The sequence below is a fragment of the Pecten maximus genome, chromosome 11 (assembly GCF_902652985.1).
Source record: "Pecten maximus chromosome 11, xPecMax1.1, whole genome shotgun sequence".
Classification (NCBI taxonomy): Eukaryota; Metazoa; Mollusca; class Bivalvia; order Pectinida; family Pectinidae; genus Pecten; species Pecten maximus.
Genome location: NC_047025.1, coordinates 1,761,893 through 1,788,221, shown reverse-complemented (window position 1 = coordinate 1,788,221; position 26,329 = coordinate 1,761,893). Strand labels below are relative to the sequence as shown.

At 35.8% G+C, this 26,329-nt stretch overlaps 2 protein-coding genes across 2 annotated transcripts in view; both read right to left on the bottom strand.

Annotated features, from left to right (window-relative positions):
* The window catches only part of LOC117337722, a 3,725-nt gene extending 3,137 nt beyond the window's left edge, over positions 1 to 588 (bottom strand). The window contains exons 1-2 of the mRNA XM_033898820.1: positions 511 to 588; positions 51 to 159 (exon numbers count right to left, since the gene is read on the bottom strand). Of these exons, the coding sequence (XP_033754711.1) occupies positions 51 to 159; positions 511 to 588 (187 nt within the window). The remainder of the gene's footprint in view (positions 1 to 50; positions 160 to 510) is intronic.
* On the bottom strand, positions 53 to 26,329 carry LOC117337721. Its single transcript, XM_033898818.1, is given in 29 exon segments — positions 53 to 159; positions 800 to 936; positions 1,975 to 2,243; positions 2,714 to 2,898; positions 3,347 to 3,497; positions 3,973 to 4,308; positions 4,641 to 11,693; positions 12,241 to 12,457; positions 13,113 to 13,219; positions 13,251 to 13,351; positions 13,985 to 14,101; positions 14,675 to 14,728; positions 14,731 to 14,931; positions 15,359 to 15,506; positions 15,980 to 16,238; positions 16,848 to 17,030; positions 18,917 to 19,116; positions 19,118 to 19,255; positions 19,610 to 20,185; positions 20,592 to 20,741; positions 21,020 to 21,051; positions 21,612 to 21,778; positions 22,192 to 22,390; positions 22,874 to 23,072; positions 23,713 to 23,865; positions 24,122 to 24,367; positions 24,964 to 25,124; positions 25,970 to 26,014; positions 26,233 to 26,329. Coding segments are annotated over 28 exon segments (11,880 nt in total). The 3' UTR covers positions 53 to 159; position 800.

Sequence of the window (26,329 nt, the reverse complement as noted above, 5' to 3'; positions counted from 1 at the left end):
ATTAAAAAAAATACCATTATCATGATAAAATAGTAACGTCTTTCAATTACCTCTGGCGTAATCGAGTTGCTCCAGAACCGAGATATAGTCTTCTCCAAGTCTCTTGATTAATAGGTGAATCTGAGTAGTTAGTCTATAACCAACTTCCTGTTCGATAGCCTAAGAATAAAAGGAAGAACGATCTTAGCCGCCCATAAATAGGAATGCAGCCAGTAAGAAAAATCCCAGTGTGGGCATCATCGAAACGTTAACCCACAGTAATTAGCGGTGATATAAAACAGCATGAGTGGTGAATTGGGTGAAAATGTGAAAGCATTTTCTCATGATGAAAACACTTTCTCCTGTAGGGAAATCTGAAAGCATTTTCTCATGATGAAAACACTTTCTCCTGTAGGGAAATCTGAAAGCATTTTCTCATGATGAAAACACTTTCTCCTGTAGGAAAATGTGAGAGCACTTTCTCCTGTAGAAATATAGGAAAGCACTTTCTCCTGTAGGAAAATGTGATACCACTTTGTCCTGTAGGAAAATGTGATACCACTTTGTCCTGTAGGAGCTCACAAAGTGTTGTATTGATAGATGGGCCATACTAGATAAAAGCGTTATAACAGTTAATCAAGAGGAAATAACATGTTATCCGTCCTTAAGGCTTAGCACAAGTTCTAAACATTCCAATTTTACGAATCACTTCGCAATATGAAGAATAAACGTTTTATTTGATTTTATAAATGGTCTCTGAATAGAAATCGAAATTTATTTCAATGTTTTTATTCATATTAATTAAATAGATTATGAATACCTCAAGTATTGCACATTCCTGACCGAATGTATCTGTCAACAACATCCTTATATGGGTACGGAACATGTAAAGAAGCAGACGTCTCCATCCAGTTCGAAAGATCGTCTGCTCTGGTCATTGTTGTGGTGTAATGGTGCCTAAAATGACAAAGGCTACAAATCTGTACAAAAGAAAAACTCGGGCTGATACAATAATTTGCCTGTATTATGTAACTTATTTAAGCTTTTTCGGTACCCTCCTTATATATCTCTAAATTCACATCTAAAGATGTCGTTCACTTGTGAGTGCTTTGAACAATCCTTAATTTAATCCATAATCATTTAAAATAAACAATAATCACTTGTGAGTTACGGCCTCACACGCATGTCTTGATGGGACCACTGAAGGGCGTTTCTATATTGTAATCGCACTGAAATAATGAAATGGTATAGCGGACACGATTGCATGACGCCCTTTCCGGTGACGAGATACTTTAAGACTGATCACAAGCAGAGAACAGTAAGAATGCGAATTATAAAAACTATATATACATGTATACAAAAATACAACAAAAAAGCCTTTCATGACGATGGCCCTTAAATGCCACCATAATATTGAAGTAAAACAATACGAACCAACTAAATGTCATTAATGATAAACAGCTTCATGGTACAGTTTAATTCTCACTTTGGCTATTCTGCAAGGTACTTATATAGCGTTGTCTTTTGAACAATCCTTTGCGAATGCAAAGATGCAATACTGGTAGATTTTTATTGAATGATGTTTTTTTGTGACCTGCGGGTCATATTTTCATTCAGAATACAATTAGCATTCTTTTGTAATCTAATGTGTAAAATTCCATTGGTCTTACTCTTTTTCACTACGCTGTCCAGATTTTGACATTTCTTTTCACCTATTTCCTTTCCTTTTCTTTTTTTATCGCCTTCTATGACTATGATGCAGTTGATTTCATTTTTGCTATACTTTCAGGTGCTTATATCTCGCGAGTCTTTTGTAAATCCTATGAATAAACTTTATGTTGTGTTGATAGTATTTGATTATCACAATAAAAGAGTTATATATGCCGGATGATTTTAAAGCATTTTGACATAGTTATATAAAAAAGACAAACAGAGACGTCTGTATCAGATACAGTTACCAAAAAAAAACCCGAAAAGCTTCTATAGAATACTTACGATATATAATCCAGCAGAATGTCTAGGACTGTCAGTTTAACATTGGTATGTTTCGATAGGTTCCGGTCTATCGCTTTTTTGAGAATTCTAATGCTTTCCTGCATTTCAAGCATTTTATCAGCTGACAACTTTAAAATCGGAGCAAGTTCTTCAAATAAATGAAATCTAATGTTATTATATTTTCTATTAAATTCTTCACTGATTAAATTTCCCGTAACTCTCAAAGGCGTGGATATTTCAAAATATTGACGTGGGTTTAATCCGTCGCACTGTAAAAAATAAATAAAAAAGATATTATGACGTAGCAGTTATAAATATCTATAGCTTATTAAAATATTTGATATATACGGTATATGGGTTAAATTTCACGGGGCAGATTTTGTGGTTGCCCCAGTCGGAACTAGTTCGCGTATATCAAATTTCGCGCAACACCGACTTATAACCATTCTGCATAATAATATATTTGAATATTATATTATATAGTCGCTGTGTATTTATTTTCGCGATATATCTAATGACCGCGAATATTACAAACAATACAGTAATGTAAAATACAGAAATATGATTCCACCATTATATCAAATAAGATACATCAGAATCCAGAAATAAAGAAATGGTTAACAATTAAACTTTCTTCGCTACATCATGAACAAAATACCAGAGGGATAGGCAATCGAATATAGAAGTTTGAATTAAAATTGCATTCTTTGTAATAAGAACACAAAAGAAAAACTCTTACCGTTAGATCCTGAAAAATAGATGGTCTCCAGCTGATGTTGGTTTCAATCATTCTGGAGGAATGTAGACTCATTGTGACTGATATATCGTTTACTCTTTCTGTGAAATTCTCGCTGAAAATTGAAGCCCTCAAAGAACTGTCGTTGATGAAGAACACTTCGAGAAAAGTAACTTTAGGTGGTGTTTCTGAAAAGGTAATATGATAATTAATTGGTGTCCTTGGATTGACACTTGTTGCTATATTTCGTAATTTGAGACCTATTAATAGATTATACATACCAAAAATATTAGAAATAACTTTCATTAACAACTACTAGCTACATCATACCTATGATATCTGCTATTATTAAACGTGCTTTCTTTTCTGACCATTTCAATGTTGCATTACCATAACTGCAACATTTCCATAAAAAGTATCGATACTTCAAATAGGGTCATTTGTTCGAATTTACCATTACATATGGTATGTATATGGATCGAAATTGAAAAAAAAATCAAATAAATGTAGATACAAACAGGAATATCACCCGTCGGCTTGCAGATTTCTCTGTCACACACTTAAGATAAAGGCTAATTATATTAGATGGACGTATTAACATTGGAACTTTCATAGTGTTCTTGTATCTTTTTGTACCGATTCTGCCGTCAATGTTTGGCTGGATTGGATCAATATGGAATTCCAAAACAGTTGGTGTCCCATCCACAACGTTCCGTAATGTTATCCCGTACGGAATATCTACATGGACTTGTCCGGAAAACTGTATCGATTTCATTGGTGACACAAACTGTAAAATAATTTCATCAACGGTACAGATTTTACTTAAAATAAATCACATTCTGTTATGAAATAATTTGAAACGATACCTCATTTTGAAACATAACACGTTCCAACTTTAATAAAAACCGTCAACCATTCTTTCGATGATGCCAACATAGGCGAGAGAAAAAAATGTATTCGTATATATTTATATATCTCCAAAATATAACAATTATGTACTACAAGAGTTTATTCAGAAAGACTCTTTGGAGCATTGGCACATTTCCATATAACGTAAACGTGTATATAACAGCTTCCATAGTGTAACCGTAGAAAACGATATTCAGAAACTGCAAATAGCGAAAAAGTATATTTGGCGGAAATTCTTCACTGCAAAAAGCACTAAAATACGATAACTGCTAAAACATGCACGTTTACAGTATATATATATATTTCAAGACATACAATTAATTTATATAAGAGTGATTTAATATGCTACCTACCTCAAAAGTCGCTTCTGTCATTGCGCTATTTATAGTTCCTTTCAAAGTAATACTTTTGGTCTCGATATCGGCGTTCAGGTATAATAGTTCAGTGTTGGTAATGTAAACATTGTTTATATATCCAACGCGAGACAACATCTGCACGTGTACAGTCGTCAAGAGGTGTTTGATGCCAACGGCGAAACTGAAGTTTTGTGACACGTTGGTAGACTCATCCTTTATACGTGAATATATTACCGCATGTCTGCTCACATCTTCAGAGTTCCCCAGCCCGATTTCTCCGTCGAAGAGGATATTATTACTGTTGAACTTTACAGTTAGATACATTTCATGAGCCTGCAAGAAAATACATAAATAATTTAACTCTCGCAGCGGACGACATCTCTGATCAAAAACATGGCAAGCTGTTTTACCTAAATATATTTCAATTTACATTAATGCATGCTGACATTTATTCACGGCCGATACTGTGGTATTCTAGTTAGGCGATGTAGGGTTATAGATAGAAGTTAATTTCTTAAAGCAACATTCAAAACCATAAATTATGAAAAAAAAAAAAAAAAAATGAAAACAACACCCGAACGACATTTTTTATGGATACATTAATAGCGTTACCTATTATCATAATTATACCATCCTAGTTTTTTAGGAAAGCAAATTCAGCTTACCGATCCATTGCTTGGAAATGTCAATGTGCATTTCATCGCTGTTGCTCCCTGTTGCGATGAAACAGTCCCCAGAATCTTAAGCATCACCTCCTCGCCAGAAAACATCTCCAAGCTTTTGTTCCATATCGTGAAATTGTCCCTATGATACGTATGATTAACTTGCATCGCGCGTGATCCAACTTGAACAAACAAATGTTCATGAAGCGCTTCTGATTGTAAATGGTACTTCTCAATTCTGTGATGCTGCATTCGAAATAAGGTGATCCTTTCAACAGTGAGTATGATTGACATGGAGTCAGTCATTTTATTGTAAGCATTCAAAGAGTTTTCCGAACGACTGTCTGAAATGTTACCTTCGTATCTGTTTGACGGTGTACGTGCGCATGCGTAAAATTGAACTGAATACGGCTTTTGCATTGTTAACGACAGAAGACATTCGTCACCTTTGTTTAAATTTACATCTAGCTGTGTTTTGTCGTTTATCTTTGCTTTAAGGCCAAGGCTTATAGTTGATGTTGATTTTCCTATCGAAACTGGACTACCTGACTGGTCATCTTGTAATGCAGTATCAAATGGATTTTCGTGCTTAACAGTCATATTTAACTCGTGTAAATTGCCGTTGAAAGAAGCTGTAATGTTTCCAAATAATACAAAACTTCTGGTCCAATGTAATCCTAAAGATCCTCTCAAAGTCTCAAAAGGTGGCAATATCACTTCCGTGAAGATGTTCATTTCATATCCATCTAAAGAGGTACGGTCAATACCGATTCTATATCCCCTTGGTTGACCATTGTAGAGGATGGTCTCTACTTGATTCACAAACAAATCGTTGGTATGGATGTTACGAAAAGACACCGACATATTTTCGTATCCAACAATAGGTGTCTGTACCAACAAACTACCTTCTTCTAAAGAACAATTGAGCAAAAGTTCGACGTTCTTACCTCTAGCATATAGAATCTCAATGTGACTTGAAACAGTATCGGTGTGGATGTCATTTTCGTAAGCAGCTGATAACTCCTCATAACCGGGTATGGGTGTTTGAATATAAACAACTCCGTTTGGGAGTCCAATATCTAACGTTACACCATACGAAATATCTATTTCAGTACATACTGCAAGAAGTAGCGCAATACGGTCGGGTTGGATATTGTGACTGACGGCAACGCAGAGCAACTCATATCCAATAAACGGTGTTTGTATCGTGATATTTGTAGTTGCAAGTGAAAGGGAAATGTTGGCAATAAATTCCTGTCTGTTGTGTTCCAATGCTGCATCAATTACAATCAAATTGGTTTGAAAGTCCTTTCTGAATGTAACAAAAAATTTCTTATACCCATATAAGGGGGTCGCAATGCTAACCTGCCCACTTATATCGTTTCTGATAGAGCCAATAATTTCTAATTCACTTATCTCTCCTTGCTGACTAGATATCTCCGCGTGAGTTATGAAGTTATCTTGATGCAAGACATGTCCAAAACCAAGAGACATATGCTCATAGCCAGCAAATGGTGACTGCACAACTATACTCGTATTGAATTTGTTTAAAGAGACATATTCAATGTTTGATTCAAGCACATATACTGGAGACATTCTTAAAGCTATTTGGTTGGAAAATTTTTCGTGTGTATTTGTATATTCTAACGTTCCGCTGATATGTCTTCTGGTCTGCAAAGGTGCTCGGATATGGAAATAGATGTGCGTTTTGTTGCGCAAATCAATTTCAAGGTCACATGACATCTCCTCATTTCTGTTAAACACTTCAGTATTTGCGACAAAGGTATCTCTGTCATATTTGTACGATAATGCAATAGTGGTATTTTCGAGTTCGCTATTGGTATTTCCGAAGTCGCTAATTGGCGTCCGAATTCGCAAAAGCCCGTTTGTCGTTCGGTTGTTCGAAAACATAAATAAAAAGTTCGATGATTTTCTTCTCGTCGAAATATCTATGTTGTGTATGTGATTGTATCTCATCAGTGACATATTTACATTTCCATAGCTTCCAAAAACAGTTCGCAAAAGCAACAATCCTTCTGTATACGGGTAATCGCTGACTGAAAGTTTACCAAACAATAATTCTTCGTTGTTACAATATACGTCTACAACATATTCTCCCCCACGTGTCTGGAATGAAGTATTCACTGTTGACGTGAGTGGCGATTCAAAACTGATTGATACACTTCGTTCTTCCTCGTTTGCGAGTTGGAAATGAACTTGACCTTTCATGTTTGTATTGTAGACAACTAAAGCACTTGAATGATGTCCATGTATTCCGTGAGAGTGACTGATTTGAATTTGCAAATTATTAAGCCGTTCATGTGCAGTGTGAAGCGAGACATTAATATCAATAGCAGATGGTAGGTCATAGCTTATATTAGCCGATATATACTGCATCTCTCCGTGACGAAACTTAATCCGTGATTGTGTATGCATCATCGTGCCATTGTGATAAAAGGATAAGAGCAAGTCTTCTGTAAATGATGTTGTTAGCGATCCTGTTGCTACGATTCCATTTCGGACGTTGAAGTCAATATCTCCAGCTAGTCGATGCTTGTTTAAAGAAAGATCCACCTCTGATGAAAACCAGCCAAGTGTGGTATGCTGATCTATATTGCATTTACATTCAAGGTGTCGAACCTGGGCAAATGGCGTCTCTATAGATAGAAGCAGCATTGTTCGAGGGTCAATAGAAAATGTTACATTTGTTTGAAATTGAGGTATCCTATTGTAATTCAGATTTGCTTGTAATTGAAATTCCGATACATATCCAGAATATTTAAATGCACCAGTGACGTCATTGTACCAGGGACTTTGAACATAAATTTGACCTACAACTCCATTGGAGACATTCATTGTCATATTGCCTTCAATAACGTCTTGATTTCTTGATAAATAGAGGCGTCCCTGTAGGCGACCCTTTTCGTTTGTGTAATTCACTTTAATGGAGTGATTCATTTCATAGAACGGGATCATAATGCCAAGAATAATGTCCTTTCTGTTAAATGAATCAACTGCCATATATATGTCTGCCACCTTTGTAGAATTTGAACGATTTTCAACGTGATATCGGTAACTGGATTGGCGGTCAGAGTGAAAAATTGACGCATCGATTTGCTCAAGTGACGAAAAGGGACTTCTAAAGTGAAGACTACCTGCAATATCTTCAGAAGTGTCAAGCTTTGTGTTCAGAACAATACTAGTTTTGTCATAATCTACCCGAATAGCTGTGTGAAAATCCTGCATTGACCCATCATGCGACAAAAACAGCTTTGCAGTCTTCGTCCACCTTGATCTGAAAATGCCGGAACCCCTTTTAAGCGGGGACAGAGTGCATTTGAACTTTGCTTTCGCCAAATTTGTTCTTCCTTGCGTTAAATCTGCTTGAGCAACTAGTTTTCGTCTTTTTTTGGAAATCAGAGAAGATAGTCGTATATCGTCTATGTTCGGAAGACGAAGAACCAGAAGTGCCTCATAATCACTGAGCGCGCTGTATGTCAATTCAATTTCATATGCACTGTCAACAACCATAATTCCTGTACGAAGTTTAAAATTTATACTCGCACCGACGTATTGAAACACAAGAGTAAGCCTTCTGTAGCCAACAAACGGAGTCATTAATGCTATCTCACCGCCAATGGTCTCCACCAGATCAAATCGTGCAAAACCAATTATTTGTCTTTTCCCGATCCCAAGAAGCGATCGGCATTCGAACTTTTTTAGGGAGCCAGTGGTAGAAATACCGACTTCGATCTTGTCATATTTCTTAAATGGTGTAATAATTGTAACACTTGCCGATCCTGTTGATTTTACGGAAAGATCCAAATTTGCTGATATCGTCAGCTTCCGTTCCCTTGGAAGAGTTACATCAAGGAAACTTTGATAATTCTTTTGCTTTGCGTTGTGGGATATTTTCACAGTCAATGTCTCATATTTAGCAAAGGGAGTTATGAAAGAAAAAGTTCCAGTCAAAGGCTTCAGACTGAATTGGACATCACCAAATAATTGTTTGTTGTTGTTGTACACGATTTCCGCCTGACATTGAAATTGGGATAGCGATCCAGTGTGTGTATAGAAAATTCTACGCTGTCTGTATTTAGCGAAAGGTGTCTGAAGATTAACTTCAATGCTTATAGGTATCAAGGTAAATCTGGTAGTGCCGACAATTGAAGACTTTCCTATTCCAAATGACACCTTTGTGTTAAACGCTTTTCGAGTTCCCTCGTGATGTATTGCGGCATGCAATGTTTTCAACCCTCTCACCGGAGTAGCGATTTGAATGGAAGCGTCTAGATTTGGGTTGACTGTGAATACCATAACTATACCAACTTTTGTACTGCCGTACTTTAAATTTGCATTTGTGTTGAATCGTTTGAGACTTCCATGATGAGTAACTACAGCATTGAATCGTTTGAAACCAGGAACAAGCATAGACAGTTGTGCTGTATTTGTGGAGGTCTTGTCTTTATTTAACTCGATATCACCTTCAGATATTAACTTAGACCTTCTTTGAAGTTCCCAATGAGTTTTAAAATTCCCAAAGGACCTTTTATGGTAAAACACAGCTCCGATGTTTTCAATATATGCCGATTTCAAAGCGAAATTCCCTGTAATGTTCTTGTTCCATCCGATATTAGCATCAACAATCAAAACCTTTGTGAAGCCATACTTTGTTTCAATGTGTGTTGCAAATCCTGACGGAAATGATGTTTGGCGTAAGATTCCCACCAGTTCCTTTGTAAAAGGGGTCTTAGCCAAAATAACAAATTCAGCATTTTTTCCAAGTCCTACCTTTAAATCTACCTCGTACATTTTCCTCGGATGGTACTGTAACTCCATGTGAATATTGGTTGGATTTCCATTTTGAAGATAAACAAATCGAATATCTTCTTTCTGAGGTAATCTTAATAACAGCGTACCTTCTAGTTTCCCTATGTTGCTAAGCATAACATCCAATTCTATACGTTTGTTTGGACGGTATTGAATACCGATATGAGATTCAGCATGAAAGTTCCTCAAATTCCCAGATATAGTCAGTTGCCCTTCCAATGTTCTAATTGTTTTAAAGTGTGTTGAAGCCTCGATATGAACGGATTTGATATCATCCCATCTGTAGCGACTCTCCATGAGGATAATCCTGTTGGCCTTACGACGCGCAGTCATGGTGCTAATAAGTTCTTCCGAGGCAAGATGTTGTTGAAATGCTAAACTTATGTCTTTTAACTTCGGTGAATGAAACAATACATTCCCATCATAAAGTCCGTTGACTTTGTTCCACAGACACGAAACGTGAAATGTTTCCTTGTTTGGCCATTGGAATTTAACAAGACTCGAGTAGGGATAGTTGCGATATTGTGCTGCAGTCTTTAGAAGATAAATCTTGTTCATGATCTGAGCCGTGTTGCTTGAATCGATACTTCCATCATCTAGCTGGATTTGATTTACGGTAGAAAATAGCAGCTTTGTCCTTCGTCGCAGTGTGATTGTGTTATCTATTCCACGGTCGCTGTGAATGTGCATTGCAAACACCTCCATATTGGGAAGAACATTTCCCGCAAGCTTAGACATGAGATTAAATGTTCCTCTTTTCAAGGTCAATGTATGGTCCATAGCAAAATCAATTGCCAAAACGCGTTGGCCAAAGTTAGAGTTAAGATGAGTCATTATCGCTGAAGGTGTATTGGTGTGATTCCAAGAGGAATGAAACTTTTTCGAGAAGACTGAACACGAAATACCTCCAGAGTTCAGAAGCTGCCACCCATTTCGATCGTGAACCATTTCCCCTTCGTATTTGATCCCATTACCATTTTTCAGCAATCTGAAATGATTATCAAATCTTCTTCCATCGTCTGTGTGTTTACCATCTATGATAACTGAATCAATTCGGGGAAATGTTGACTTGATACTAAAAGTCCCGCCAATGTCTCTGAAGTGATCAGAACCTCTGTTCGATCCTTTGAGGTTAATTTGAATCATATTCCTATTCCAGGAAAATTTCGTCATGGTAGAAATACCGCGCTCTATGATATGAACACAATCTAGTCGGATAATTTGGAAATGTTTTAATGGCGATTTGATACTAATTGTGCCAACTAAATACGTCACGGTTAATGGTTTGCTTATGGTAACCGATGTCGCAATTTTCTTCCCTGATTTTGTGTGTACATTGAAGATACTTAAATATCGGTCCCGATCGGAAATATGAGTGGTAGTCACTGATATACTACGGTAACCTCTGAAAGGAGATGATATGCGGAGTGTGCCTTGAATATTAGTATTTCCATTTATACCGTCATTACGAAATGTCCCATTTATAACTACGCCTTTGAGAAATCCCCATTGGAAGTCGGTATGCGAGCGGAATTGGAAATCGCCGTGTAGATTAAAATCGGCATCAATCTGGCCTAATGGTGATTTCTTCAATATCGAAAATCCAAAGTGTTTTAAGTTCACTAAAACTAACAAATGCAAACGACGAGCGGGGTTGTTGGCATTAATCCACATGGCATTGGTTTGCAGTTTGTATAATGGCAGTCTTGGAAGAAAATTTGATTCTAATACGAAATGTCGTGATGGCATTTTGACATCCGTAGTCAGTTGTATTCCGCCATTTTCAAATTGAAGCGAATGTGACAATGCATATTTCCTCCCAGCTAAAGATAATTCCGTAAATGAACTGATGTTGTTTAGGTCCATCAAATAACTTCCCGAAAAGCGCACCCGTTTATAATCCACGAAATGAATGTCAATTGAGCATTGGACTTCTTGTGTCGATGGCATTCGAAATACTGTTAATATTGTATTCTTCTTACCGGGTTCCCACTCAGCAGTCAGCTTATTTTTGTATATACCAACACCAGTTTCCAATAAATCATTACCAATTCTAATAGTTTTGCCACTGTATGATAGCAAAAGAGTTCCGAAAAGTGTTTTCCTGTGCTTTTTAACACGAACTGTTAATGCAAGTGGTTCTTTATTGCTTAACGTGTATCTGACTGAACTTTCCATCGATCTGTCGTTATGTGTGTGCCCAGCTTCAAACTGCACATTTATGTCCTATAAAAATAACAAATAGTACATTAAGAGCCAAACTTCATCTTAGAATTGGTGTGCAGATTTCATTTATTGACCGTTTTTGAAATATATTTTACTCATACCAAGTTATACAAGCTGAAGTAAATGTTCGAGATATATATCTTTCTGGTCATATTGATATGTAATTTGATCGTGATATACATGACTATACCAGCTTTAAGGTAAGGTTGACATTGTTTTTGCATGGTTGCTACATACCGTGTATTTGGAAACTAAAAATAAATTTAACAATTCCAAAAATTCAACTTCTGGCCTTGAATGGCAGAAGAAAAATTACGAAATGCAATATTTCAGCTCTATTAAGCCAATGAATTTAAGTTTGTGCAACAGTTTATTTTATTTTACAACAATTTTTTTTATTTTGAATATATCTCGGTGTTTACATTTTGCATCAAACATTTCTTATGTTTTCGCATCGCATCATACGGTGGCCAATCCTAGTTAGTGATATTTGAATTTTTAAGACCATTGATTAAATTTGATATGACCACTTTTACTTGTAACCTACCTTTGCAGGGTGTCGATACGTTGTATTAAAAGATAATGTCGGAAATGGCCAACTCAGCCGATGGACAACAGTTGTAAACAATGAAATAACTTTGTCTGTGTTATGTTTGTCCACCCCGTACTTAACTTTGATCCCAAGCTTTGTGTTCCTCGCATTGTGTGTCAAATCAGTGCTGATACCTGTGTTATACTCGGGGTTCTTCTTAAACTGTACATTTCTAAATCAAATGAATGAATCAACAACTGTTATCCATCAATAGTATAGTAGTCATATTATTTATAATAATTTATAATAATATTATACCTGATATCAAATATAACGCTGGAGTGCAGATTTACTAGTAGTACTCTCTGTTTTTGTTTTTGTTTTTCTTGATCAATTATATGTTGAATGACGTATTTCCACACTAAGATGTCGATACAAACGTTTCGTGTAAGGACATGATCTATCTAACTACAAGTACGTTCGACGGATTAACACTATTTGCTAAAGACTGCGTTTACACTACATAACTTTCAGTAACCAGTAATAAAAAAGAACTGGTAAAACAAGCAAATAACAATTTGATTTGATAATTTGGTAATTGTATCTACTCCCTCCAATATATTCTTTCATTATTCCAATGCAATTGTTAATGTTAAACTGTAATTTGTTAACTCTGATGTTCTAAAAACAAATAAACGCTCAGAGATTCAAGAAATTGGAAATATTTTCATTTTGATCATGGAAGAAGAGGTTTGGAAACACAATTTTGTTAATAAATAGATTTGCTGAACAGAAAATACAATAAAAATTCATTTAACACTTACGTGGTTTATCTCGATTTTTGGTAAAAACCACAACAACACAAAACAAAAAACAGACATACTTACAGTGTACCTGCGATTTCTGTCAGGTATTTAGTTAGAGCCAGGTTTCCTTTTCCATTGATGGTGATTTTGTCTCTAATCACACCTGGGATGACGTAAGTCAACAGATGATCGCGTCACAAGAGCTTTCTTTCCTCTTACAACAACACTGGACTGTATTTTGGTGTTTATATATGCACTACTTATATCAAGCTTAGTTTCATATCTTTTGTTTCTTGTACTTCCAATCTTTCTTATCCTACCTGTTAATTAAAAATAAAACATGTCGTGAAATAACAGTTAGAAAGAATGAATAACTATTAATTAATTCAAGTTTAGATAAGAGAATGAAAATACAGATGCATTCAATTGCTATGAATATAAGGTAATGGTTACTTCATCTCGTTGGCATTTCCATAGGACCGTTGCGATACTTACTTTTAATAGAAAAGAAAAATTGTGTGTGAATCAATTGACTACTAAAAACAATAATCGTGCTTCTTATATATAGACAAACATACTATTTAACAAAGGAATCGAAATAAAGAGATCCAGTAGTTATTGAATCTTAATTTGATTAAAAATATATTACCTAATTAATTTTCAATTATTATATAGGTAGCGAATGTTCATGATTATGGCCTTTCTGGTATCGGAAAGTATATCGATAGCTAGACTATGTGACTATGTCCGAATGTAAATTTCAAAAAGGGGGAGATAATCTGGTATTAGAATTGAGCGTGGCAATTGTCAACAACAAAAATTAGGGTCATGTGGTCAGTCAATTCGATGAATAATCTTTAAATATATGATTTTATACTATTATATTGAAGACATCGGGGCTGTTTATGTGCAAATACTCCATTTTAAATTTGTATAATATATAAACTGCGTACAAAACAAGGAGATGTTTTCTTTGGTAACCTTCCGCAAAATGATCCCCATGGTAACCGTTCTTCCGGGTCTGTACTCGGCTGATCCATCAAGCACAAGCACTTCCTTCAGTGGTGTATGTATAGGATACATAGGGTCGGTATTTCACGGCCCGGTTGCTCGACATTCTATGGATTCCCACACCGGCCTGATACGTCTTTCCCGGTTCGAAACTGATACTTCCAAGTATTGAGCGAATCATGCTTTTGTTGTGTAAGGTAACTAGGCAAAATGGGGAAAAAAATGATACAGCGTTATTCATGAAGGGATTAAAACATTCCACACATATAAAACAGAATAATGCGTGGTCCCAGTTTCATCAATACCCCTAAAGCATTAAGAATTTAAGTTCAAGTTCAAGTTCCTCAACTGCGAGACACCCCCTCCCCCTAAAAAGTCCTTAACAAATTCATATTTAATATCTGAGGTTAAAAAATTAGATATTCCTAATTTAAAGAATATTGATAAAATTGGAGCTGGTCGAATGTCTAAATTTAAACAATTTATACATTTATATCATATTTATTTATTGCCCCAAATAACACTTACATTTATATTTTATCTAATCTTTGGTAGATTTCAATGAGTCAATCACCAGTCAATATAAACCGCAATATAACTCGAATCTAAAATAAAATAAATTACAGACAAACCTTTCGTCGTTATTGGCGATGTTGTAACACCAGAAAGCACAACATCTACGTCAATTGTTTGAAGGGTAGGTAGACTATGTTTCCGTCGAGCCGTATAGGGTTCTGTTCAGGAAGACGTATTTCTACACTTGGAGTGTAAACAATGGAATGTCCAAGACGACTTCGAAGCAGTTCGGCATTGACATAGTAATCATGACTTGAATCCATCGTCAATCTGCCGAAAACTCGCCTCAGCGAACGGCTGGTTTGCAAAGCGCCTATTTGAGATATAATCCAATAACTATTTATTCATGAAACAATAACAACTACAATATAATTGGTACTGTATAATATGATATATTTGGGGTTATTTTCTTTTGTTGTTTGGAGATTTCAAATTATTTCGAGGGTACAAACTTTCGTGGTTAGCCCATGTAGCCATTCTGTAACAATTATACATTAAACAATATCCATTGCATTTATGTATTCGTGGTTCGTGCTATCTAATAATAGGTACAAAATATGTATGTTATTATTATGCAATCAAGATGTGTTATGCAATACTAATATTCATATGCCGAGGATCTACTGAGAAATCGAATGCGTTACTGGACCATATTTCGCAAAGAAAGAATATGAACTTATAATGGCATAGCATAACAGTGGATCGTATTTCATTCTTTTAATAATAACTAAATATATAACCGTTGAATGTCACAGTCTTCCAAGGTGAGAACATGTTCAGACTGAAAGACGGCTCCATATTATTCATCGCAAAACTAGCCCCTATACGGCGATCTGTGTCCGAACCCGGTGTGTCAACTTCCAGGTGTGCCGTCACCGCTTGTCTCGTCTAAATGTAATAATCATAATATAAGCTACAACATATGTAATTTGATTCCGAAGCATATATCGACAATACATACAAAGACATCAATAGATCTACTGTAAATCACTTACATTTCGCGAATACTATATTTCGCGAACTTACCTTTCAGAGTTATTCCCGAATATATGATTTCGCGACCACTTAAGTATAACTGACTTAAAATTTGCTAGTGATGAGCTATTAAAGTAATGGACTCTGCACTGTATACTGTAATCGATAGCCAGCCCATCATCCGGTGTTATATTCGTACTAATAATCGCGCAAGATTTGAATTCGCAATTGCCTCTCATCGCGTATTAACGCGAAAATAAATTCCGTGCAAAATATAAGTGATTTACAGTATATCATCAGATAGTCTGCCGTTGGAAAAATGTAAGGTCTTGAAAACAATGAACATGTCGAAATGATACAGGAGAAGACTAAAAACGTATAATTACTTTGATAAACTTTGATTCGAATTTGTACCCCGACATCTTGTCCTTTTTCAGTATTTGTATATCCATGTGTATTGGTCCTGCCAGTGGGAAATATGGCGCCTCCGTTTGATGTGATGTATTTGGAAATTCAAACTCGCTGCAGAGTTGCATTCCACTCAGTTTTTCAACTATTTCACCGGTACAAAGACGATGGGATTGTTTGCTGGTTATCATAGGCTGTTCATGCTGACTATTGTTCGCAATAAAGAAGAATTGAGTTCTGCAAAAGGAAGAAAAGCAAGTGTAATTAAACCGTTGAATATCAAGGTAGAAAAACTGCATACCAATCTATTTTAATACGACATACTATTATAACGTGATAATGGGAAAATCAAATATATTGAGTTTATTTTGTTATATGTCCAGTGACATTCCTTTTGATTTTTCTTTGAATTAGTAGAATTCCTCTGCTTTATTTTTTACCCTGTTTAGGATCCCAAGTGGTATTTTTTAATTACTTGATTGTAAAGCAAGATATACATAGTTTCGTCGAGTTGTTTTATTTGTTGTCACCGTTATCTACACAAACATCTGCACAAAATTTTTTAAATAGCAACTAACCATGTCGACACAGACTATCGTTATTATCAAGCTATCAAAAGTTTGGGGACGAATGATTATTCATTTCGTGCTAGGACTGATTATCAACTCACTTGAAACTGATTATCGACTCACTTGAAACTGATTATCGACTCACTTGAAACTGATTATCAACTCACTTGCAACTGATTATCGACTCAGTTGAAGCTGATTATTAACTCACTTGAAACTGACTATCGACTCACTTGAAACTGATTATCGACTCACTTGAAACGGATTATCGACTCACTTGAAACGGATTATCTCCATTTTGTCACGTGGAATGTCGAGTTCAAGTTCTACATTTCGGCCTTCAACGTATTCAATTTTACCCTGCAAAGCTGTACTGGTGTGACAATTCGATACAACTTTTATTCCACTCTTTGTCACGATTGCGTCCAAACTCATCATGCCGGATATCTCCACTGAGGCACTGAAAAATTATGTGTAAATTATAAACACAAGAATTAAATTGCTGTAATTGAAATTACCACAGTCTACTCGTATATATAACTGAATCATTCTACAAGATTGGAAATTATCATTGGAAATTATCATTGGAAATTATCTGCAAATAATTAATTACGATCTGTTGCATTCGTGAATCAATGTTTTCGTTTCTATGCCACCTTTCGTTACTAAAAACACTGAAGAGTTTCAATATCGGAACATGAACATTAACATCGATAGCTATTAAATGCCCAACATTTATAAACTTATGCTTTTTGGATAGGAAATTAACTCATTGATTTTTACTGGGCACCAGAAAGTTTTCAGCTACAAATTAGCAAAATGCTTTATGACAAAGTCAAAAATGCCGTACTTGGGCCTTTTCCAGATAAGAAATCAACAAATTGAAGATAAACATTAAAATCAACCAGATGCAAGGGACTTTGAGGTGAATATTGATGTTATCATTCTACTGATTGAAAAAAAGTGATTTAGAAGTTGTAATTTAAGAAAATCTGTAACGATGTTAATGCTGCTTAACAGTCTCATGGCCTTAACGATATGTTGTTATCTGTAAAAGTCCCGCAGATCTAGGAAGATAATACCAGTTACAATTCGGTGGTTTTCATTTTATTTACAAACATTCTTAAAGACATTCCAATCTAATTTAAGTTGATATCAATCTAAAAGCCAATCTAATTAAAATTAGACTTGTAATTTCCGTTCCTCTACGATACACTGCAATACAAGATCTAACAACGCCCCGTAGGAGGTCATCTCAGCATGACCTTTGAGCTTTAAATATAAGCCAATGATAATTGTTCAATGACGTCATCAGTCAACCAATGACAAACAGCCTTATACGAACCTTCGGTTGCGTCTCCTTAGTATTGAAGACTCAAATCAGCGCTTGATTCGAAATACGCGAAATTTCACAAACTTTGGTAGACTACTCAAATGGCTACGATAATAAAAAAAAGTTGCTAATTCTCTGGGCGTTACATTGAAAGAAGAACAGAAAACGATAAGGCCTATATATTGTCTTGGTTGACAGGACGGACTGTGTTGCCAACTGGATTTCGAAAACCGGTACCGTACACGTTATTCCCTACGAAACTATTTTTACACGACGCTGCTGTCTTCACTGTCTCTCTCACTCTCTTTCGTATGATTGATGAACAATCTCACAGGCAGCACCCGTTTGTAAAAATATGAATCTGTTGAAGTGTTCTCGGTGAGGCGGGGTGGGTGAAGCCATGTTGTTTACCGTTGCTATCGACCATCGGAATACCTTGGGAACGTTACGTAAGTATTTATACTTTCGAAGAATGAAATCATACCGAAAATTTCGTAGGCGACGCGCTGATTGGCTGAGCTCAAAGGTCATGCTGAGATGACCTCCTACGGGGTGTTGTTAGATCTTGTATTGCAGTGTATCGTAGAGGAACGGAAATTACAAGTCTAATTTTAATTAGATTGATCTAAAAGCCTAACCGTAATCATTTTTGGCGAACTCAAATTCATGAGCATTGCCAAAGTTCATCATGTTAGCGCAATGATGAGTTGGCGCAAAAACATTATTGGCTATTGAAGTAATATATAGAAAATGTAATAAGCGCAATCAGAGTTTATTTAGCGTTATTCTTCCAGCGCGAAAAATGGTTTTAAAAGATTTCCGCTAAAATATATACGCTATTATAATTTGTTGCGTGTTTTTGTGACCCAAACATCACTAACTAGTCCTAAAAGTATGAAAACCTGTATGGTGTATTTTTATATTCATTCTTCGGTATATACTATATCAGTGTCTTTTGTCAAGTAAATACTTAAGTAAGGACTGACATCAACCCCAAAAGTCTGATCATGTACCTTGGCTGAATAGCTCCTTTAATGGACACGCTTTTTGGACTAGTGATGATTTTTCGCATGTCTATCTTTCCTGAAATCTTCATATCAATCGTAACGGCTCCATTGACTGTCAAACCTAATGGCAATCCTGCACTGGTTGGTATTGTCAAACTGCTGTCCAGAAACCGGAAGTTATGTGTCTTGGTGAATTCCTGGTCATTAGGACATACCTATCAGCATTTCCAAAATGTTAAAATTCTCGCCAAGAAGCGGATTTTCTCCGTCAAATCGTGTATAACCGCGTTCCTGTCCAAATACTCTCGCATAAAACGTTCCTTTGAGCTCAGTTGCACGTGGCATCTAACAAAAAGAAAATATTGCAGTTACATTCACTAGAAAATCCTAATTTTTACATTACAGAAAATGTTTATGAATTCGAAGCATTCGTTAACCTTGTTCATGGATAACAGGCATACATTTGGTAAAAGGTTCTATGTAGATTAGATTTAACGGAACAGTCACCAACTGTATCGACAATGGTAATTCTCAATGTTTTAGCCATAAGTCTGGTATAAGACTGTACGCAATCTATTTTAAGACTGTTTCCCATTATATTAATCTGCTGATTATAATAACAACATGCAAGTAGGGGTACAGAAATCACGTCATGTTCAATGTAGTCAACTGGATTATAGATTATATATACAAACATACCTTGGTTCCAATATCCATCAAGTTTTGAAACTTCGCAGATTCTCTAATATGTCGTGCAATCCCATTATTATCAACATCTGAAAAGTATCCAGTGGGGCCGAAGTACGATTCAAGAAACGTATCTAAGCCTTCAAATCTACCACCAATATCAAGAAGGTTCACAGATCTTCCAAATAAATCAACTGTCAAATTTGCACTAACTGACCTCGGAACAAAAGAGGATGGGGACCAGACAAGGTTACTTTCAAATGAAGATCCAATATTGTATTGCTGAAGAAAAATAGACTTTTCAAAATTGTGAGAAAACTTCCTCTTGTCAAGATTGAACTTGGTTCCCAGATGAATTGTCGTAAGTATATCTCGAAGTTTCTGTTTATGGCGGTTTGATGTTTCATTTAAGTTCGTAAGATGAGACCACACAAAGGATCCAACTTGATTGACTTGTTCCTCTTCAAGCGTTCTTTTAACTATATCGATGATTTCAATATCAGCGCACTTTATAGCTGCCAGGTATGCAGCAATTCTGAGCTCTGGGTCTTCAGTTTGGTTTGTGAATATCTCCAAAACGTTTGATCGCTGCAGAAGATACAGTAAAAATATGGAATCACCGAAAATAATTGTCGTGACAAATTTATCAATCTAGGTAGATCTACCAATAAATTTTATATATTGTGATAGGATTGAAAATGTTGTATCTTCTTGGCTAAAATGAAGAGGTAGTATAAAGTTATCCGTTCTTTGTATCTATGCAACCGTTTTATTACGAAGAAAAAAAATGAAAATAAATAACCAATAACAAAAATAAACAAATAAAAAAAATACATGTGTAAATATAAATAAATAGATATAAAATTTAAAAATAAAATGGCAGAGAAATAATAAATCTTCAAATGATTACTTTACGTTTACACTTCATATGGTTCATATACTTCATAAACTCCATATACTTGTACCAACAGGTCGAGAAAATCCGTCCTCTTACCTTAACGTTACAAGAGAATTGACGGTAGACATCTATTGCAGCAAGTCGCACCTCGACTGGATTTTCCACTCGTGTAAAACAGTTGTTGACCACATTAATAGTTTGATTTGACTGTCCAGCGTTTCCGATAGCGCGAAGACTGAGCATAGTCTGTGAAAACGAAAATTATCGGTTAAAGCATATTTTGAAATTAAACCATTTTCATATTTTCTATATAAGCAAATACATGCATTTTGGAAGGGAGATATTAGATATGTTGATTTGGAAGCGTATTCAAGACAGGAAGATTTAGGTAGCCTTCGCTTTAAAGGAAAGTTATTTAATAGCTTTGTGTACCTTAGTATTTTCTTATTACTCATATTTAAGAAATAATTTTCTAATATAATATGTAAGTCACAAAATAAGTAACAAAACCAGGTGATATATACCATTTGTATATTGCCCTCCTCCACATAACATCCTGGGGCAATATATTTTTGCAGTGAGTCCATAATGTTATCGATATCCGTGTCATCATCACAGGGTACTCCACTGCAGTAAGTATGGACGAGGGACGACAAAGGCAGAAGCGCTTGTCCACTCCTCAGGGACAATAATGGCTAAGTAAATAATTGAAAATGAAACATTTTGGAAAATAAACACCTTTAATGATTCAAAACGAATATAATCCGCCTTTCCGCTACTCAGGGACAAAAATAGCTAAATACTACAAGATTAAAATAAATCTTTTCGGAAAGCATACACCTTACAATGATTAAATAATTAATCCGGAATGTTTCACATTTCAAAACCTTTTATGTGAAATCCAAATTTTATTAACGAAGAAAATTTGTTTGTTCCTTTTCTTATTTTATGGGATGATAGCATATAAATTATAATTTTCTTCTAACAAGAACAAAAGATTATAAATAAAGTGTATTAATATATTTTTTCTTGAAAATAAAGAACTATGACACTTCCGTGTGCTTGTAAGTGTAATCTGGAAAATATGAAAATAAGAATAAATTGATAAATAATTACGGTCAATTCTCTTGAACATTTCTTTTGATGGTGATTGCATGAAGGACAGAGTTGTCAGCAATCCACCAGCTTCCGGTCCCGTGACGTCATCGTTGAGTATCATTTCTGTCATTACTCGCAGTGCGCTAATACTTCCTATCAATGGAAGGGCATCGAGGAAGAACTTCCTATTTAATGGAATCAAAATAATTTTAATAATCTGTTGTAGTACAGAGCAGAAATTATTACTGATATCAAGACCGCTCTGGAATTATCTAGTAGTGGTCGACACACATGTTTTACGCAACTCCTTCTTCTGTATTCAATTTCCCACTTAAAGTACTGAAATGATGATGCTAGTTTGGTACTATTTTGAGGAATTTTATCTTTTATCCTTTGTTATAACTGCTAATGTTTCTATTATCCTTATTCATATTCAGTGTAAACAGGGTATTTATTTATTTGTTTATATATTTATAAAAAAAATTAACTGGCTCTGATGTACACTTGAGGTAGCAACTTGTGAGAGACGCCAAATAACAACACCGCCTGATATTGATCAAAATGATTTACTGCTTTGCATAACGATTTTAGACTCTACCTCGTACGTGAATTTTCTCTACAAAGTTGTCTGTCCCTGATTTGGTGATATACGTCTCTTATCGATTGCTCGTGAAGGGCTTTCATGATGTCGACAAGCTGTAAGAACAGTGCTGTAGATTCTGGACGTATATCTTTGTGAGTAGTTTCACATATCTCCTGCAGGACACCCTCTATACCCACAAGCTTCACTTCCGGTTCTGCATTACCATAGTGATGATCAAACAGCAATTTTTGATGATTTGTGAACAAACCTGATTATCAAAACATAATTAATATTTATTCAAATTCGATATGCAAATCCAAGTGCACTTTTATTCGTTTATTCCATAGCATTCACACATCCAAAATAGTATTTTTGTAATCATCCACACACATAAGACAATAAACCTCTTGCATGTTCATAATTTCCAAGAAAACCATGATTTGATTTATATGACGCTTTCCCAGAGGGAACACCTGGTCTAAATTCCTTTATACTTCTACAATGGTCTCCATTCATATATTTTAATATTTTGTTAGTATTGTTTCCTTGTTTTATCGACTTTAAGTCAGAATTAAGATTTCGTCCACATGCTGGTAATCACGGTTTGTTGTTGGTTTTTTTTTTTTTTTGCTGGTTTTTTTTTTAATTATTTTTTTACTAGTATTTAGAATTGTTAGTAGTGATAAAACATTACTACCTTGTGGTGTCTTGGTCGATGTTGTTTCCTGCACGAACTCCAGTGTCTGTACTATATCAGTGAAAGCCCCACTCCCCTCGCGAGAGAAAGGTCTAAACAAGTGGCTTTCCACACACCTAGCAGAATTCAGAAGTCCCTCTGACGAGATGTCTTGCTGGCATTCATGTGTGCTACTCATCAAGGGTAAGGACTGGAAATCCTAATCAAAACATAACATACATGTACACTACAGAACAATCACATGATTATCTTGAAATAACCCCAGGAGACAACACATAGATTTTGACACAGAGTGGGAAGTGGACTAAAATTACCCCTCTTCAAAGAATATGAAATTTTGGGCTCTTGGACATGTCTGAGATACTAAGTTTAAAGTTAGGGAAAGATCGGCTACTGAAATTATATAGGAAGGCATCTCTATACCAAACACCAAGAGGTTTGTACGAACCCTAGGGGTGGACTTATTGCACGACAATATCATTGCAATATTCAACTTTGAAGTTATTGTATTTATTATGATGATATAAAAATGTTATCTGAATGAAAGTGTCAAGCAGCTAATGAAAGAAGTATTTTGCCGGTTATCAGTATACTGTGGAAGATTGGGGTGTCCTGTCGGGTGTTATCGCTAGTATGATTCAGTATGGATAACACTATAATTTCTGCATCATTTTCATGCATACCGCAGCCTCCCAAAAGACGCTCACACTCATAAAACGCATGCATCTTACACGACCACATCTACTGATAGGACGTTAAACAATCCTACCCTTAGAGCTGAGAAAAATTCAAATGAATTATATGTTGTAATTTAATTACGGAATATCAAAATAACTTACTGTCAAGTCGCCATACGGAACCCCTTGTATTGCGGTGCGGAATCCTTGACGATCTGTACACCCAAAAATATCTTTCGTCTTCCTCACCAAACGCCCACCTTGTTGTGACGATAGCACTGTGTACTCAGTGTCACATGTACCGGTGACGTCAGTCTAGTAATAGGAAGCACGTACTTACATAAATATGTGTGTGTTTTGCACAATACTGAATCTGCTCAAGGGAAAATGTTAACAAGCAATTCCATTCGTGATTTACCATTTGGAGTTATTTCAGATTGGGAATACATTTGATCTGCCTCCGATTCTTTATATTGCATTCCAAGGCAAGTGTTTTGTAGGCGCCGATTCATCAAAATGCTAATATGTTAAAAATTAAATTATGTGCTAATATTTGCTACGATTTTCTTACCTCTTTTATATTTTTTCCGTGACTAAAATTATCCATGCTGTTTTGTAGGACTGACAAGATGCCTCGCTTGACATTCAGAGCCCACACGGCTTCATTTGGAGAAGCACAAACCCGGTCGATGATTCCGTCTTGGAAAGAAAATTTCAGTTCGTTTTGCTCAATGTCGCGTTGAAACCGTTCACCTCCTGCTGACAGCTTTCTACTGCTAGAATGCGGATCCATTTCATACACCTGTGCATTTTGAACCTGTAAATCAACATTAGTACATTATTATTATGGAGAAATTGTCAACAAATGTACACAACGCCTAGAGAAGTGAGGTTAAGGAAAGTTATGTGTCGATTACAAATATTTGAACACTTCCTCGATGGTCCAGGGGCAATGCTCACGCTCGCTCTCTGCAACCCTGGAATATGTTGTGGCAAAACTGAAGGCAGACACTGCCATCTTGGGGATATAACAAAACACTATTATGACCCTTTGATGCATATCAAGCTAATCTTGCCGTCAGATAGACTGCCTTTGATCTAGGTTGTCGCTCCTATGAAATCTTTAAAAGAAATGCATCAGCTTAGCGATTGGTCATATGTTTTTCCTGACACCAATCAAATAGCTAATTGTGTGCCTTTTCATTTTTATGATATATTTCAGGGGTGGGTGAGAGAGCAAAAGTCATAGAGTATCGAGGATTATTTGAACATATCGGAAAGTCTTCAACGGCAAGTTGTGACAAAGATTAACAAATATTATAAGCACATTTTAGTGGATAGTCTATTTGAATGGTTTATTTATTTATTCATCAATTTATGTATTTTATTTATTTCTTTTATTTCTTTTTTCACCTTGAGAATAAAGTCACATTTTGACACAGCTTCCAAAATAACAGTAGCCGTAATCTCGAGGCTTGAAAATCCGTCTGAAGCTCCCTTCACTCCCGTAGACGTCTTCACGTTGTAATCAAACTCGTAAGATATCCCTGGGCGGTAACCAAACTTATGTGTTCCTGTAATCATCAAAGAGTTCCATAGTTATAATGTTAATGATGTCAGTATACTTTAAACCCCGATGTTGTATTGTATTAGTAATAAAAAAACAACAACAAAAAACAACAACAACAACAAAAAAACAAAAAAAAAACACACAATGCATTTATATACAGCAATATATAAAGGTCTCTGGGATAATGTCTGCAAGGAATTGTCACATAAGATATAAGAATATTTGAATACAAATTGAGAGGAGAACCAACTCAAATTTAACTGTACCATACAGTTGTTTCGTTCTTCAAGGATTCATCAGTGATGCTATGTGTTAAGTACCAATGGTGGGACGAAGAAGGACACTCAAATATGTCATAAGTAATTCTGTAATCTGGATGTGGAGTTGTAATAGTCCCCATATGCAATAAATCCTAACATTCTTTAATTTTGCTTATTACTGGTAAGTAAGCTGATTACTGCTATATATGCCATATACATTGAATGTATAAGGCGTCTTTATGGTATTGGATTGTGTATCGTTATATCCAAAAGGGTGCTAATAGCACGTGTCGTTTCCTAGACGGACGAATCATCTGTATGATGTCCCTGGCATCATTGACAAGTCCTAGAAGGAAGAAACAGCTGTATGATGTCCCTAACATCACTGACGAGTCCTAGAAGGGCGAAAAGCTGTATGATGTCCTTAACATCACTGACGAGTCCTAGAAGGACGAATCATCTGTATGATGCCCTTAGAATTACTGACAAGTCCTATACCATTTAGCATTTACTGTATCTGTATTATTAAATCAATGCCCATTCGGTGTTTATATCAATTGTACTACATGTATTTCATAAAACAACTTACCCGAACATGTTTTTGCACACATGTCATCCTCACTGCCAATTGGACCTAGAGTGACAAAAAAATAGAAAATGTAGATGCATCAATAGAGGAATTTCTATATCCCCTTCGTGTATAATGATAAATGTAATGGAAGCAAAGCCTTGGAAGAGTTGGAAGAGCGCTACTAATCACCTGACCCACCCACCATTTAATATCATGAGATCAGGGTGGGAAGGGGGCGTAGCACAATAGCATTGATACAACAAGCACGTAACCAGAGGTACCGCGCTGTGGCAGTCTTGTGCATCGGCTCTTCTCAGCGCAATAGCTACCCTGTACCATGGCCAACAGACCTATACTGCCTCGAAAACTAGTAGCCAT